At 35.3% G+C, this 17160-nt stretch overlaps 1 protein-coding gene across 4 annotated transcripts in view; it reads right to left on the bottom strand.

The window, feature by feature from the left end:
* Znf280c (zinc finger protein 280C) overlaps positions 1-17160 on the bottom strand; it is a 71963-nt gene that overhangs the window by 39785 nt on the left and 15018 nt on the right. For 3 of the 4 annotated variants that reach the window (XM_023718874.1, XM_023718876.1, XM_023718877.1), the window contains 9 exons: positions 15412-15477; positions 15182-15318; positions 14124-14238; positions 12512-12676; positions 12262-12371; positions 7148-7368; positions 4272-4429; positions 3477-3577; positions 2329-2475 (listed from right to left, as the gene is read on the bottom strand). In XM_023718874.1, coding sequence (XP_023574642.1) covers positions 2329-2475; positions 3477-3577; positions 4272-4429; positions 7148-7368; positions 12262-12371; positions 12512-12676; positions 14124-14238; positions 15182-15318; positions 15412-15477 — 1220 coding nt within the window. The remainder of the gene's footprint in view (positions 1-2328; positions 2476-3476; positions 3578-4271; positions 4430-7147; positions 7369-12261; positions 12372-12511; positions 12677-14123; positions 14239-15181; positions 15319-15411; positions 15478-17160) is intronic. The other variant, XM_023718878.1, reaches the window with a different exon arrangement.

Genomic DNA, 17160 nt, shown 5'->3' with positions numbered 1-17160 from the left:
CGATGATGAATTTTTTTTTTTAAATTTTTTTTTACATTTATTTATTTATTGTGTGTGTGTGTGTGTGGCCAACTCAGCCCACCAGGGGGCGGGGCGGGCTGGCATGTGGTGCTGGGGGATTGAACCGTGGTCCCTGTGGTTTACTAAGCTTGTTCCAAGTAGGTGCTTTAGACCACTGAGCCATCTCACCAGCCCCAGTTATTTACTCTCTATAAAGCTTTATTTTCACATTTATGAAATGGAAATAATTATGCATCTGCTTTACTGGTGGCTATAAAGTTTAAATAAAATAATGTGCATAAATCACTAGGGACTGTCATATGACAACTATTCTTATCACTCATGCATGACAAGGCATAAAAAATTAGGGTATGATGACCGGAGACACTGCCCACATAATGCATCCACCTATCTCTCTTTACCTTTTTTTTTCTTTTTACTTTTCTAAGTATGTCACTCTGTCCATATCTAGGACCATATCCGTTTGGAGCTTAATAAAGCATAGGGGAAGAATTATGCTAAAAGCCTATAATGACACAGAGATACTACTATATATTTCATTCTTTTTTGTGGTACTGTAGATTGAACTCAGGGCCTTTACAATGAGCTATATCCCCAGCCCCTCTTTAACTTTGAGACAGGGTCTCCACTAATTTGCCTACACTGAGCTCAAACTGCAGCCTCAGGCTCCTTCAGTGCTGGGATTATATAGAGATGTACCACAGTGCCCCATCTTATTCTAATCCTTTAAAAATCAAAGGCCAAAAGATGAAATGGCCCAAAGAACAGTGTTTTCCAAACTATATTCCTCAAGAAATGTTTATAGATAGTATGCAAATAAAAGTGATGGTCTTAAAACAAGTTTGGGGAACATAATATGTCATGTCTATTACTTGGAGATTGATAGTATCTATTAGATACAAGTTCTTAAAAGCTTTGTTGTTTTAAAAAATAGCATCCCATTAAGTTTGTAAATCCAAACATCAGATTTCTTTAATCAGGAACAATGTGAGGGAATTACTATTAAATCTGGTGGGATGTCTAACATCTGTTGGGAAAACCCTAGAATAGGAAATTTTTGCCAGAGGTACGGTACTTAAGGATAAGGTAGCCCACCCTTAATAAAGAAAAATAAGTGCATTGATGTCCTCTCAATGATAACAGTTAATTCTGAATATATCTGGAGATTCTGCTTTTATTATTCTTTCCAATTAATAATTATAGGTTGCTTTCTTAATAACTGGAAAAAGCAGCTATGATAGCACCAGGGCTGAATAAATTGGTCATGACAGTGCAATCAATAATAAAAAAGTATAGTAAGCTGCTCAGTGATGAGGCAAAATTTGATTATATAATCAGATTCCATAAATCCATTGACTTCTGATTTTGGCAAAGGCACTGCTGCTCTTTCAGAAACTCACTGCCCAAAAGATCATATAATTGTTTCAGAAAAAGAACCAGGAAGCATAAAATCAGAATTCAAGGGAAAAGTTCAAGCAATAAAACTGATATTCTAGGTATCAGTAAAGCAAAGCAAAGCTGGCAAAAGTCATGCAAGAGGTCCGTTGAGATAGCTCAGTGGACTAAGCGCCTATTGAGGCAAGTGCAGCCAACACTTGTGCTGCTACCTCCAGCACCACATGCAGGGCTGGTCCCATCCCGGGCACACTGAGCTGGCCTGGTGTGGTGGCACATACTTGTAGAATCACTATGAGTCTCAGCTGCATAGAGAGACTTTGTAGTAAATACATTTTTAAAAAGTCATACAAGAAACAGTTACAGCCTAAATATATTCTTTGAGATAGATCATATATCTGGTAGAAAATATCACTGCTGTATTCTTTGTTATCTGCTCTTGCAAGAGACCTTTCTGGGTCACTGAAGACAACCTTCTCATAAAAAAAGTGGGCTACAAAGTAGGGATAAAGTTTAAAGATAAAGAGGAAAACAGAAGGTTGTTACCAATCTTAGTGTCCTCAATTTAAAGTTCTTTTCTTGGCTCTAATAACCACCTTTAAAATCATTCCTATTCCTGCCACTCTCTGAGTTCAAAATATCCAAGCTAAGTATTCTATTCACTTGCTCTTTTCTCTCCACTCTGGTGCACCTCTTTCCAGCTATCTTTCAGAACTTTTACTATGTACGGGCTTCAGTATCATCACAAAGCAGGAAAAGTAAAGAAGTGGAAGTTTCACAGGTAATTGTGTATAAATTGAATACTTCTTGTGTTGTTTGGAGCAACTTTGATTTCTGCCAAACAAATGTAACCGATATGCTGAGGATGTGTATCCTTTCATTAACGCATCATAAACAACCACTAAATCTCACCTGATGCTTCATGTAATGATTCATGTAGGGAGTTGCCATTCTACTAACTTTGAGGCAAAATGGACATAGCAAGTTCTTAGTGTTCTCATGGGATGTTCTAAAATGAGTTTCCACATCAGAAAATGTTGATGATCTAAACTGGCAAACCTAAAAATATAAACAAAGTTTAGTTTAACTTGAAATCTTATAACTTCCATAAAATTACATCAAATTCATACTAAATACTTGAGGTTTTTTTGTGTGTTTGCTTTTTGTGACAGGGTCTCACTATGTATTCCAGGCGGGCAACAAAAACACTACATCAGCCAGATCAGTATTGAATTTGCTACAATCCTCCTGACTCAGCCTTTGGAGTGCTGGAATTATAGGTATGTACCACCATCCACAGTGAGTCATCTGTTTAGAAGAACATTTTGTACTATTTACCTTTGCTGCCTATCAATAACAGTCCTATTACTACAAGTAATAATCTTTGAAACCAGTGTTTTCTTTCAAAGTTTAGGGATAAACTGTACTTCCGATTTGATTTGAAACTGTCTCATTGCTATCTGTTTATCAATAAAACTGTAGAAAAAAAAAACAAACAAAGTTTAGGGATATATTCCAAAACATAGATTCTCTCCTTTTCAGATCTACTACCACCATCTTCACTTGAGTTTTAAAACATTTCTTCTTCTATAGTTTTTTCCCCTATACATAAAACAGTATTTTTTTCCTGAGATTTTAAAGACCATTCCAATAACAATTTATCTTTATTATTACTGGGCGTCACTTGAAAACCTAGAAAAATAGTGGTCACAAAGGAGTTAATTGGGCCCTTGTTAGGCATGTTTTCCATTCCCCTGGTATGTCTATAGCCTTCCATTATAATTAATCTACATGTCACTTTCTCCACGAAGACATTTCTTTATCTACTTACAGAGATCAGCAAACCAAAACCTATAAGCCAAATCCAGCCCACCACTCCCATATACAATGTATAAGATAACCAAGGCAGTTTTCACTAATGAAGAGATTCTTTAAATTTTAATATAGTAACTAACTTTATGTAAATGGATAAAAACATCAAAAGAAAAATACTATTTCATGGCATGTGAAAATCAAGCAAATGTATAAGTATAAAAGTATAAACTAAAACATTTATGTACCTGGCAAATATAGGGCATTTCACCAGGCTTATGAGTGTCCTTCATATGTTGTAAAAGAATATGCTCTGTTTCAAATGACAATTCACAAATTTTGCAAATAGCTAAAAGTGGAAAAAACACATTATGTCATTTCAAAGATGTATATAAAAAGGATGCATTTTGTACTTCCATAACAAGTAATAGTAAAAAAAAAACAAGTAATAGTATCAGTGGCAGTAGTAGTAATAGTGAAGTTCGTTCTAATAAGTACATCATTGTTGACTCTAACATTATTCTAAGGATATTATTTCGTTTTTTAATTCTCATAATGTAACTCAGGGAAGTACTATTTTTATATTGGTTTTCATAAGAACCTGCAGCATAGAAAAAGTAACTTGCCTGAGACTTCTATGGTAGAGCTAAGATCTGAACCCAAGCTGTCCAGTTCACCTATTTTGCTAATTACCACTGTAGTTACTTTTTATATTAAAGGGTAAATTAAGGCTGATTTCAAATTTGAAAACCACAGATATGAGTGTTCATGTTTAGTCCCTTTCACATAAAGCATTGAATTGTGCCAAGGGAGTTCCCAGTAATGAAATGTTTATAAGAGCATTTCAAGTTTAGTAGCAAATTTTATTGAAGTTTATAAGAGTAATAACTTGTTTTATTTTACCCTCAAAATTACAGTCTGAAAAAAATTACAAAGTCTATTGCTTATTCTCGTTTTTCAACATAATGTTTAGAGGTTCTTCCCTTACAGTTTAGATGATCAACATCAGAAATATTCAGAATTTCAATGAAATTGACACTTACTAGAAAACTCATGCGGAGTATGTGTACTCTCGATGTGGCACTGCAACTGGAAGGGCGTGGGATACTGCCGGTAGCAGTGTTGACAGGTGGTGTGGTTTTCCCAGCTCTCACTATTCTGCTTTTCAAGTTCCAAGTGGTGTTTCATGTGGTTCATGAACCTATAAATGATTGTCAACGGGTGTATAAAATTCAGATTTATCACCACAAAAAAACCTCAGTACATATCTGAACTTAAAAATGTTAAAATGCAATTGTATGATTGCAACTCAAAATAACATTCCTGTAAAAAAAAATAACTGCTTCAGGTGGCAGAGGCAGAGGCAAATTTACACCTATAGTCCTAGTTATTCAGACTCAAGCAGGTGAATCATTTGAGTTCAGGAGTTTGAGGTCAATCTAGGCAACATAGCACACTTTCTCTGAAATAAAGTATGTACTTTAAATAACCCATTAATGTAATTATTATTATTATTTTTTTGTAGAACCGGGGATTGAACTCAGGCCCTTGCGCTTGCCAGGCAAGCGCTTATTCCACTGAGCCATCTCCCCGGCCCCTATTAATGTAATTATTATGAAATACCACTATCTGTTATAGTGCTGTAGCATCTCAAATTTAAAACTTTTTGTGATAAAAAAGATCAGTCTTCTTTCGTACATACCAAACTATTTGTACTTCAAAAGAAAATAATCAGTGGAAAGCAAGCCTACCATTGAAATTATGAAAAAAATCATTTGAAGGTTTTAAATATATACACAGAAATGGATATTGTGTACATGTTAACTATTTGAAAAATGTCACCTATGTTACATGCTATGTATCTCAAAGACTATAAAGTATAAGTCTCTAAATTTAAGCATACATGTATAAAAGCTTTGTAATTCCACTAGGAACATGTGTCTCAAAATGTCTTAGGTGCCAGGTAGAGTGGCATATATCTGTAACTTCAGCATTAAGGAAAGTCCTTGTCTCAAAATAAAAAAAATAAAAGGGGGCCAGCCAGGATAGCTCAGCAGACTTTAGCCTGCTTAGACAGGCACAGGGACAGGGGTCTGATCCGTGGAGTGTCATGCCGGTCCTGCCCCCAGGGTGCACTGATATGTCAACTGAGATTGTGCATGGTGGCACATGCCTGTAATTCCGCAGCTTGGGAGACTAAAAACAGGAGGACTGCTATGACTGATCTGTGTAGTGAGACCCTGTATTAAAATACAAACAAACAAATAAATAAATAAATAAATAAATAAAGGTTGGGAGCTGGGTGTGGTGGTACATACAAGTAATCTGCACTCTGTGAAGCTGCGTGCAGAAGAATGTTGAGATTGGCCCTAGCCTGGGTAACTCAGAAACTTTCAAAATCAAAAAGGGTCCGTAGCTCAGTGTGAAGGCTCTGGGTTTAATCCCCAAGACTGCAAACAACAACAACTTGTATCATTAGAAAATCAAAGCAAAAAAAAAAAAAAAGAAAATCAAAGCAGACATTCTATAGAACTTAAACTTCTTTAGGAAGATCATCAAAAAGGTCACTTTTTATGCAAGTTGAATATGTTAAAAATTATGTATAAGAATTGAAGAAGTTGCACATTAAGACTATGTAGGGTCAAACTGGATAAAATAGTTTTATTCATGAACAACTAAAAAAAAAGCCACAGAAAATCCTAGTTCAACGATAAATATAGGGGCTGGGAAGACGGCTTAGGAGGATAAGCGCTTGACTGGCAAATGCAAGGATGTGAGTTCAATCCACAGTTCAGCAAAAAAGAAGAAACAAACAAACAAAAAAACCCGATAAATATAAGGCACAGTAATTTTCCTAAAGTTATTTATTTCTTGTTCTTTTCTCTTTTTTTGGGCGGAACCGGGGATTGAACTCAGGCCCTTGCGCCACTTGCCAGCCAAGTACTTATTCTACTGAGCTATCTCCCCAGCCCCCCAAATATAATTTCTTTTTGCTCTTTTTTTTGTTTTTGCAGTACCAGGGATTGACCTCAGGACCCTGCACTTGCCAGGCCAACACTTATTCCATTGAGTTATCTTCCCGGCCCCAAAAGTTATTTATTTCTGTCTCTTCTCAAGCTATTTGAAAAAATACAATTAGGTAGATGCAAGAGTCACACTACTAAAACCCAGGACAAGTTTTTCAGTGTAATAACCTGCCTCAGTTCTTAGCACATGTTAAAACTACTTGTCTAGGGATGCCAAAGAAAAATAAGACACAATATTCATATGCAAAAACACAAATTATACTATTGTAGTATCTTAGTTTTTAAGGCACATAAAAAGACATACCCTACTGTTTAAACTATCTAGTTAATGACTGGTCTTAAAACCAAGGCTTAGGGCTGGGGAGATGGCTCAGTAGAATAAGTGCTTCCCTAGCAAGCACAAGAGCCTGAGTCCAATCCTCAGTTCTGCCCCAAAAAATAAATAAATAAAACAACCCACAATAAAACCAAGGCTGGCCACTTGGACTTAAAACTTGTCTTTTTTTTTTTTTTTCTGGAACCAGGGATTGAACTCAGGCCCTTGTGCTTGCCAGGAAGCATTTATTCCACTGAGCCATCTCCCCAGCCCCTATGTACATCTTGTGTATAGAGCCTGTCTTTTTTGGATGGTACACCTTCTGTTTATATAATACTATAACTTTTGCTAATTATGCTGTAATTTTATGTTCAGTTACACATTATAGTATCACATGTAAGATATGCAAATAAAAGCAAAGTCATCAAGTTGGAGTTTCCTTTGACTATTTCTTGATTCTGAATATTATGATGTATATGCGATATACAACTCATTTAGTGTCCAATTCAATTAAAGAGCTAGTAGCAGGAATGGAACTCAGTCACCAAATGAGGAATATTTATAATGATTTACATACCTAATGTTATTTTTAAGAACTTTCAAGCAACTGAAACATTTAAAGGTTGTGTAAGTCTTCGGTTCTTCCTCCAAGGATCCATCATGCTTTCCATAATAAAAGTCACTAACTAACATGATCAATTTTTCTTTCTCCGAACCAGTATTAGTTGTGCCTTCAGCAGATGAGGGTTCCATTTTAACAGTTCCTATAAAGTTATTTAACATATCTGGACAACAACGCTGAAAGAGAAAAAATAAAGCCTTATAAATGTATCTCTTTAAAAATTAGATGCCAAAAAACAATTCTGAAAACAAAGGCAAAAAATCTTAAGAGCCAGGTACAACAGCACATGCCTGTAATCCTAGCACTTGGGGAGCCAAAGCAGAAAGATTCCCCATCAGTTCAAGGCCAGCCTGGGCTACAAAGTGAGCCCAGCCTAAACTACATAATGAGACTTTACTTCAAAAAATTAAAAACAAAACCAATTCTGTGTTTACAACTAGGACTAGATCATTAAAAACTATGGCTGGCACTATACCTGGGAAGATTCACCAAAATGTTGGTCTTATAAATTTTAAAAAATTCCAATACTAAATATCTATTACCTTAATAACGTCAAGAACAAAGTAAAACCCTTACAATCAGGTATATCTATATACCTAGTACCTTTTTCACTTTAATTTCTGCTTTTCAAATATATACAATAATTTATTTCTTGGATAAAAATTATATACTTCATGTTTGTGTTAAGTTTGACTTAAAGGAAAATGCCGTTTTATCTACCATTATGTACTAGTTTAATTATCAAATAATATAAAGTAATAAGATTTTTACCAAGCCTGGTTGGAATTAGATGTTACACATAGCCAGTCTTACATTCTCCAGACTCAAGGTACTAAAAGATAAGCAGCTTACAAAGAAAGTAATATCAGTTACCTTAATACTTTGAAAAACCTCAGTGTTCTCTATATATTTGCTTACATATCTGACAGACATCTCCCTCATGAATAAAATCAATACCTAATACAAATTAACACTAATATATATGAACTCTTTTTCAGTAAGAAAATGTATTGCACACACTTCAGTTCTAAAATCTCTCTCTCTCTCTCTCTCTCTCTTGGAATCGAGGATTGAACTCAGGCCCTTGCACTTGCCAGGGAAGTGCTTATTCTACTGAGCCATATCCCTGGCCCCTCTAAAATTTCTCTTGAAGGATTAAGAACTGGTCCATGCCATGTAAGGATTCTTACAACTTAATAGTCAAAGAAATCAAAATTGATTTAAAAATGGGCAAATGGACTAAATAGGCATTTCACAAAAGAAGATATAGTCAGGCCACTCAAGGGTGTGCTGGCACACACTTGTAATCCCAGCACTCTGAGATGCTTGAAGCAAGAAGATCACAAGTTCAAGTCCAGCCTTGGCAATTTAGCAAGCCTGCCTCAAAATTTTAAGAATTAAAAATAATTAAAATTTAAAACGTGAAAAGGCCCTGGACTCAATCCCCAGTGAAAAATAAGAAACAAAAAATTACTTTCACAAAGGCATTCAGCATCAGTAATCTTTAGGGAAATGGAAACCACAATCTGGCATTATTACCTCATTGTTACGATGGCCATATCGAAAAGACAAAAGGTAAGTGCTGCTAAGATGTGGAGTAAAGACAACTCTTGTACTCTGTTAATGGTATGTGAAATGATGCTGCTGCTATGGAAAACATGAAAGTTCCATAAAAAATTGAAAATAGAACTACAATATGATCTAGCAGGACACAGTCAAAGAAACAAATGATCTCAAAGATAATTAGTTTCATATTCAGTGCAGCATTATTCACAACAGTCAAGATATGAAAGCAATTCTAAATGTCTATTTATATACAAATCAATAAGAGAATGTGAAGCTATACACAATATGGAATATTACACACCCCTGAAAAATACTATTTTGTTCTGGTTTGTGTTTGGATATTCCTGGAAAGCCTCATGTGGTCATGAAAGTAAGGCTTTTTGGAGGTAGCTAAACATAGAGTTTGTGACTGGTTCATTGTCTAGTGCTGGGATTGGCAGTCTGAGTTCTATACCTGCCCTACAGCAAGTAGTTTGCATACAACATAAGGGAGGGAAAGACCTTGCTTCTCCCTTTTGCTCTCCTCCACCCACCATCCACAGCTGCTTCTCTGCCATGCCACCCTGCCTTCGAGCCAGGTGATTATGGCTGAACCTTCACAAACAAACCTTTCTCCCTTAATTTTCCGCTTCAGGTATCTTGTCTCAGCAATGAGAGAAAATTAACTAAGACATATGATTCATCTTCTATGAGAAATCTAAAGTACTCAAACTAATATGGCTGAGGGTAGAATGGTGACTGTCATGGTCTGGAAGAAGGGACAATATTAGTCAAAGGACACAAACGTTCAATTATTCAAGCAGAATAAACCTTAAATATCTACTATACAGCACAGCATGTAGTTAATACTGTATTGGATACTTAAAAAGTTGCTAAAAGTGTAGAAATCTTTTTTAACATAGTAATTGATGTGTAGAAACTTTCAAAGGTGATGGATGTGTCTGTGGCATAGATTTCTTGACCGAGTTTGCCTTCAGAGCAGGTTATGACATAGATATCAATGTTTCTGCAAATGTGTATTTCTCTCTGAGCACACTGAGTTGTATATATGAAGTACTAGCACTTTCTGAGTATATCAATCATACCTCAATCAGGTGTTTTAGAAAAAGATTGAATAAAACAAGGATGGAAATAAGTTTTTCTAAATTGATTTTAGAAAACAAGTACAAAGTGAAAGTCTTAGAAAATGAAGCATAACAAAAAGTTTTGAGAGAAACAAATGAAATCTATCCTCTCAATTAAATCTCTATTACCCAATTCAAATTTTAGTAGAGATTTCAATATATGATCACAAAGACAAAAATAATTTTGGTAAAAAAATACTTAGAAGGGATGAAAACAAAGGGATAAACAAAGAACATAGCAGGTCAATGGAAACAATAAGAAAGCAAGGGCTATGAACCTGATATCAAACAAAATGAAATTCAGGCTTAGTATTATTAAACAATAAAATGCAAAGGATATAGCTATATCCTAAAGATAAATACAACAAAAAAGAATTGGACAATATCAAAGAAAATTATTAACATAGATTTCACTTTCTCAAACACGGAGGTAGATGCAGTTACAAAATAATGCAGCTTTGCCCAGAATAGAAGTTTGTATTTGGAATTTAGGACAACTCCACTCCCCAAACACATTTTTTTTTCCGGAGACAGGATCTTACTCTGTATGTAGTCTAGGCTGTCTTTGAACGCGCTGCAATCAATCTTCTTGCCACAGCTTCTCAAGTACTAGGATCACAAGCATGAATTACCATGTCCTTATCATCAAATATTGAATTTCAATAAAAGTTTGCTAATCAATGGAACACTAAAAATACATTTTTCTGAGTTGCTTCTTCACTTTACACTCTTTTCAATCTTTTTTTTTTTTTTTTTTTTTTTTTTTTTGTGGTACTACAGATTGAACTCAGGACCCTGTGCTTGCCAGGCAAGCACTTATTCTACTGAGCCATCTCCTGGGGCCCTCTTTTCTATATTATCATCTACCTTACCCTTTTTCTTACCTCCTTTCCCCCTTAATGCTGTTTATAGCAGGCCTTACCCAGACATAATAGGATACTATAATAGTTAAATTAGGAATGTCTTGTAAATTCCATCTTTGTTAGTATTTTGAGTTGTTTAAAACCTAATTTCTTTTTTTTTTTTTTTTTTTGGTGGCACCAGGGATTTAACTCAGGATCTTGTGCTGGCAAGCGCTTATTCTACTGAGCTATCTCCCTGGCCCCTAAAACCTAATTTGAAGAGCTTCCTACATTAATATAAAGCAAAATTCATTTATAACTACACACGCTACATTCTGGATTGAGTTAAAACTAGCATTTCAAATGAAACGCTCCATAACTAGGTTTTTAAAGTTTATTATTATTATTTTTTATTTGTGTGTGTGTGTGTGTGGTCAGCTCAGCCCACCAGGGGGCGGGGCTGGCTGGCATGTGGTGCTGGGGGATTGAACCGCGGTCCCTGTGCTTTGCTAAGCTTGTTCTAAGTAGGTGCTTTAGACCACTGAGCCATCTCACCAGCCCCTTATTATTATTTTGTATTTTAGGGAAGGGTCTACAGGGTGTTCAGGGTCTCACTAGTAGATCAGACTCATAGTGATCTGCCTGTTTATAGCACCCCAAGAGCTAGAATTACAGGCGCACACCACCAAGCCTAGTCTCAACTGCCATCTCAGTGTGCATCGGGGGCGGGAGCGGGGCTGGCATGGCAGGCCCGGGGATCGAACCTCTGGCCCCTGCACCTTCTTGCAGGCGCTTTAATTTGCTGAGCTATTTGGCTGGCCCTTAAAATTTATTTCTTAAGAAAAATAAAAGGCAAAACTAAGATCTACAATGAGTAATGTAACATGCATACATCACCATGGACCAAAAAATAAAAGGAATTTTTAGGTTATATGAAGAATTAAACACTTAATAAAATGCCTACTTTACCTGAAGCTTGAAAATGACATGATTCAGTCATAAAACATTCAGATTAATACATAATTTTCATTTAAAATTGAATGTAATAGACATATACTGTATTGTGTATTTTTATAATTGGGCTAGGTGTCCAATGTAATTTGAGCTACTTGGGAAGCTGAGGCAGGTGGATTCCAAGTTGGAGCTGATGGCTGGGGATATAGCTTAATGGTAGAGTATTTGCTAGCTTGTGTGGGGCTTTGTATTCAGTATCCAGTACTATAAAAAAACAAAACCAACAGTGACACCAACAATATGTATGAAGGCAATCATGAGTATCAATTTCTACTAAAATTATATGAAAAGAACAATATGAGAAGATTCATTATCTGATGATCTAGAGATACCATCATTTATTATTTATCAATCCTTAATATTTTCAGAGATTTGTAAACATTTTTGTCTTTATTTTTGTTGTTCGTTTGGTACAGGGAATCAAACTCAGAACCTTGTACTTGGCAGGCAGGTGCTGCACTGCTGAGCTATATTCCTGGCATGTAAACATTTTTAAAACATAAACTTTGAGAAAAGATTTTACCTTCATGTGGTATTTCAAAAGTTCCAAATGATTTAACTGAATATCACACTTTGGACAAGATCTTAGGACAAACTCTTCAGTTTTCTGTTCAGTAGATGAGGTATTTGAACCTGAAATAAATGAATGACTTTTATGACAAACTCATCTTTTAAAAAGTCTCAAATAACAACTAGTAATAATATTAAATTTGGCACAATTTCAAAATTTTATATATAAGTAATATTTTTCATCTGCTGGATTTCATACTTACCTGGTGATACCATAACCTGGGAAGATTCCTCTGAAGAATTACTTAAAGACAATGAAGAAGAGAGATTTATTTCAGAAATACTTCCGCTGGTCTTTGGCTTTTTTGGATTAACACTGTTTATTTTAGAAGCAGAACGTTTTAATCCAAATGAGGTTTCATCTACCCCTAGAAAGATTTAAATAGTGGAAAAGGTTATTTATAAATGTTTTAGTATACAACATTATTTATGTAAAACTGCCTACTAAAAATCTTACATTTAAAATTAGCTTGGAGCACATGAAAGGTAATATATTAAGCTATCATCCGAATGACAAAAAATGAGTATTTATACAACTATGGTGCAGAAATTGTATAAACAGCTTTTATGGATTAACATACATTTGACAAACTCATGAAATAAACTTTATGCAAGAAAGTTATTATTTTGTGTATTGTACTGGGCCTTTTGTATATGGAGCCTAGAGCCATTTGCAAGTCAGGCAAGTACTCTTCAACTGAATTACATCCCCAGTCCTTGTTTTTGCGAAACAGTTTCACTGTATAGTTCAGACCAGCCTTAAACTCACTATGTAGCCCAAATTGGCCTCGAACTCACAATCCTCCTGTCTCAGCCTCCTGAGTGCTGGGATGACAGGCATGCACCATCACATCCTGCACTTTTCCCAACCCTTTTTTATTTTTCAAAACAGGGTCTCACTACAGAGTGGACAAGAACTTCTGATTCTCCTTTCTTAGCTTTCTGGATGAGATTACAGAAATGTGCCATTCTGAGTAGAGTCTATGCAAGAAAATTCTAAAAATTCTTTCAAAATTAAAGAAATACAGGGCCAGGGAGATAACTCAGTAGAATAAGTGCTTGCCTGGCAAGCACAGGGTCCTGAGTTCAATCCCTGATACCGCAAACAAACAAACAAACAAACAAACAAAAAACAAAAAAAAATATCATGAAAGCGAGACCAAAAACATCCAAGCCAAAAGAAAAATTAAAGTACATGTCCAAATACTATTTTCTTAGTCCAAAATACCATTTCTTTAGTTTTAACCTCTTATAATACAACTTATAATCACATTTAACTGTATTTACACATTTATGTAAAAAGACATCAGTTTATTAAAAAATCAACTATAAGGATGTGTTTTTAACATACTAAGAGTCCTTCAAATAATACTTTTCTGAGAGTATTTAAGGTATTAGGGAAATTCCTCTACCCACAGAAATTACATTAAGATATTTTACCCCATATCTGGCTCTACATAAGAATAAGCTCATACAACATTAAATGAAAGGGTCTGGGGAAATGGCTCAGTAGAATAAGCGCTTGCCTGGCAAGCACAAGGGCCTGAGTTCAATCCCTGGTTCCACAAAAAAAAAAAAAAGAAAAAAAAAGTGAAGAAAGTTCAAAAAATATGCTACCTCATTAATAAAAAAAATCTATTATTCAATGTGATTTTATATAAAATCATCTAAGAAGGGCATTCAGGAATGATTAGCTTCATTCATCTGGTAACATGAAAATAACATGAAAATATGGACTTAAAACAGAAATTTAATTTCATAAGCATATTCATCAAGTCTTTTTTATAAATTTTATGAAACACTGCTAAACCAAACCTTTCAAAAAATTTTTTGGTATGCCTGTGGACAGTGGTATTGTATCCTGGGATGAGTCAAACAGTGAGACTGAAGAATTATCCGATTCTTCTTGTGATGAATTCTTTGAAGAATCCTGTAAAATGTTATAGTGATTTTGTTTAGTAAATTTTATAGAAGAGTAAATTTAACTCTATTCCTAAACTATAAAGCTTAAAGATTCAATCACTAAAAATTATACAGCACAAAGGTAACTGTTAATCTACATTATTTTTGTAATTTTTCTAGAAACGTAAAATTAATTTGAAATAAAATTTAAAACTTGATATCCTTTGATCTAACTATTCCACTTCTAAGAATTTATACTTAGGAAATGGAAATGCTTAATGGAGAATTACAGCAAAAAAGCCCCCTTTATGTCAAACAGTGGTGGAAGGGTTAAATCAATGACAGACTACTATGCAATATCATAATGGGGAGATACTCAGAGGTTGATACATAAACAACATGGATCAAGTCTGGTGTTCTTGCACAGTAAAGTTATCATAGTTAATTACCATCTATGGTATATCTCAAATTACTAAATTACTAAATATCTCAAATAGCTAACAGGATTATAATGTTCCCAACACAAAGTGTACTAAATAACTAAAAAAATAAAAACATTAATATGAACAAAAGTTTCCATTATTAATATTTATTACTAGTTATACTTATGTATGTTTAAATTGTAGTTCTTGTACTTTTTTTGTATTTTAGGACAGTGTCTACAGGGTCTTCCTACGTAGGTCGGGCTCATAGTGATTCTCCTGTGTTCAGATTCCCAAGAGCTACAGGCATGCGCCACCACGCCCAGTCTCTAAATTGTAGTTCTTAATATTATGCTTTTTAAAGCTTATTAACCTATTTAATAACATGCTGGAAAATTAGTTTTTGCAGTTACAATTTTGGGTATTGGTTGAACTGCATCATAAAGACAGTGAACTTTTCTCACGGTGATGGTGCATCTAGTAAAACTGGCATTAGTTATAACAGTTCATGATTCCTAATTTAGTATTACAATATCTAGAACAACTTACAGATTTAGACATATTCTGAACAATAGAAGAACTTTGCGAAGATTTAGATCCAGGATGAAATCTAGTCAAGGTAGCCACTGGATTTGATGCTGGGTCTCTGTAATGTTGACTTGTAGGTTTGAATATATCAGAAATTCCTATATTGAAAATTATACAACATATTGAATCTATTACTATATAATCAATTGTGTCGAAATATTTTACTTTAAGTTAGTACAGTAATAGTATACCTGGACTAAGTGGCTCACTCTTTATTGCCTTTGAGGTTGAGCTGGTGTTACTTCTGTTCAAAATATCTATAAAAATTATATTTACAAATTATTATTTGAAATATAACAAAAACTCCAAAACTATAGACATAATAACAAAAATAGAAATACCTTTCCCTTAATGGTGAAGATTATGTAAAAATCTCAAAATTAAGCCTCTACTAACCCCAATACCACATTCACACTTCTAAATGTCTAAATTTGCATTATATTGATAGGCTAATCACTCTTCAATTGACTACTCATCATCACTGCTCTAGAGTTTTGAATTATCAGAGACTGAAGACTACAATGAACCTAGAATTTAGCATTTGATTTACTTAAGTGGTTTCAAATGAAGTCAGTCTGAACCTGCTAATACTCTAGATTGGTTCAAAACTGCTCCCTCTTGCCAGGTGTGGTGGTGCATGCCTGTAATCCCAGCACTCTGGAGACCAAGGCAGGAGGATCACCACAAGTTCAATGCCAACCTGGGCTACGTATTGAGTTCAAGCCCACCTTGAACTGCAAAGTGAGGCACTGTCTCCAAAAACGAAAACAGAACAAAAACCAACATCGTTGCCTCCTGTACTCACGTGAACTCCATAACTTCCAGTTAACTGAGGAGTCAAAATGAAATTTGGCAGCACAGCAATTTGCCTAAAATTGCTTATGAGGAAAAGGTACAAAGCATGAAAATATCCAATAAATCCTCAAAATTTTCCCTTTTATATTTGTAATAGTTAAATCTTGGAAACCACCTAAATGCCATTCAGTAAGAAATGGATTTTAAAAGTGGTATTTTTATACAGTAACTTAGCTATAAAGATAAACTTGAAGCTTTTATAGGTAAATGGATGCAACTAGAGACCATACTCACAAGTTGGGATGTGCAAGCATAGTATTAGCTCCCTAGTGTAAGAAACTGAAAGATTAAATAAGATCCAAAAGGTACAATAGACATTGTAAAAGGGGAAAAATGTTCTAGAAGGAAATAACTGGGATGGGGGAAAGGAGAAAAGGAAGGAATAGTCATACACATACACACACACAAAAAAAACCCAGCTAAGATAATTGTACCACTAATTTCTATTAGTTGCCTAAAGGAACAGATAGTGTTTATATTATTTCCACCAATCTTACATACCTACATCTGGTAATCTGAGCTTGACCTGTTTCACTTATCAACAATAAATATGCCATCAGTCTGATAGCTCTGCAGACTAAAGTGCCTGCTTAGGCAGAGTACAGTGGCCTCAGTTTGATCCCAGGCCCTTGCGTCTGCCTAAACAGGCACTTTAATCTGCTGAGTTAATAGGCCAGCCCAGTAGGATTCTTTTTTTGTTGTTGTTGCTGTTGTTTTTGGCTAGCTCATGCTGCCTTAATGGCAGGTCTGGTGTGGCATGTGGGGCTGGGGTACGAACCATGGTCCTCTGCGCTTGACTGGGTTTGCCAAGGCAGGCACTTAAACAACTGAGCTAACCCGCAAACTCTCAACTGTGAATCTTTTAAATTAAATACAAATTCTTTTTCTTTACATCAGGGCTGCAAAGAGAAATAAAAATCAAAACTAAAGACATAGGGCTGGAGAGATGGCTCAGTGGTCTAAAGCACCTACTTACAACAAGCTTAGCAAAGCGTCAGGGACCGCGGTTCGATCCCCCAGCACCACATGCCAGCCAGCCCCGCCCCCTGGTGGACTGAGCTGGCCACACACACACACCACTCTCT

The sequence above is a fragment of the Octodon degus genome, unplaced genomic scaffold (assembly GCF_000260255.1).
Source record: "Octodon degus isolate 3935 unplaced genomic scaffold, OctDeg1.0 scaffold00063, whole genome shotgun sequence".
Lineage (NCBI taxonomy): Eukaryota > Metazoa > Chordata > Mammalia > Rodentia > Octodontidae > Octodon > Octodon degus.
The sequence above is the reverse complement of the archived record's forward strand: the minus strand, read 5'-3'. Positions and strand labels throughout refer to the sequence as shown.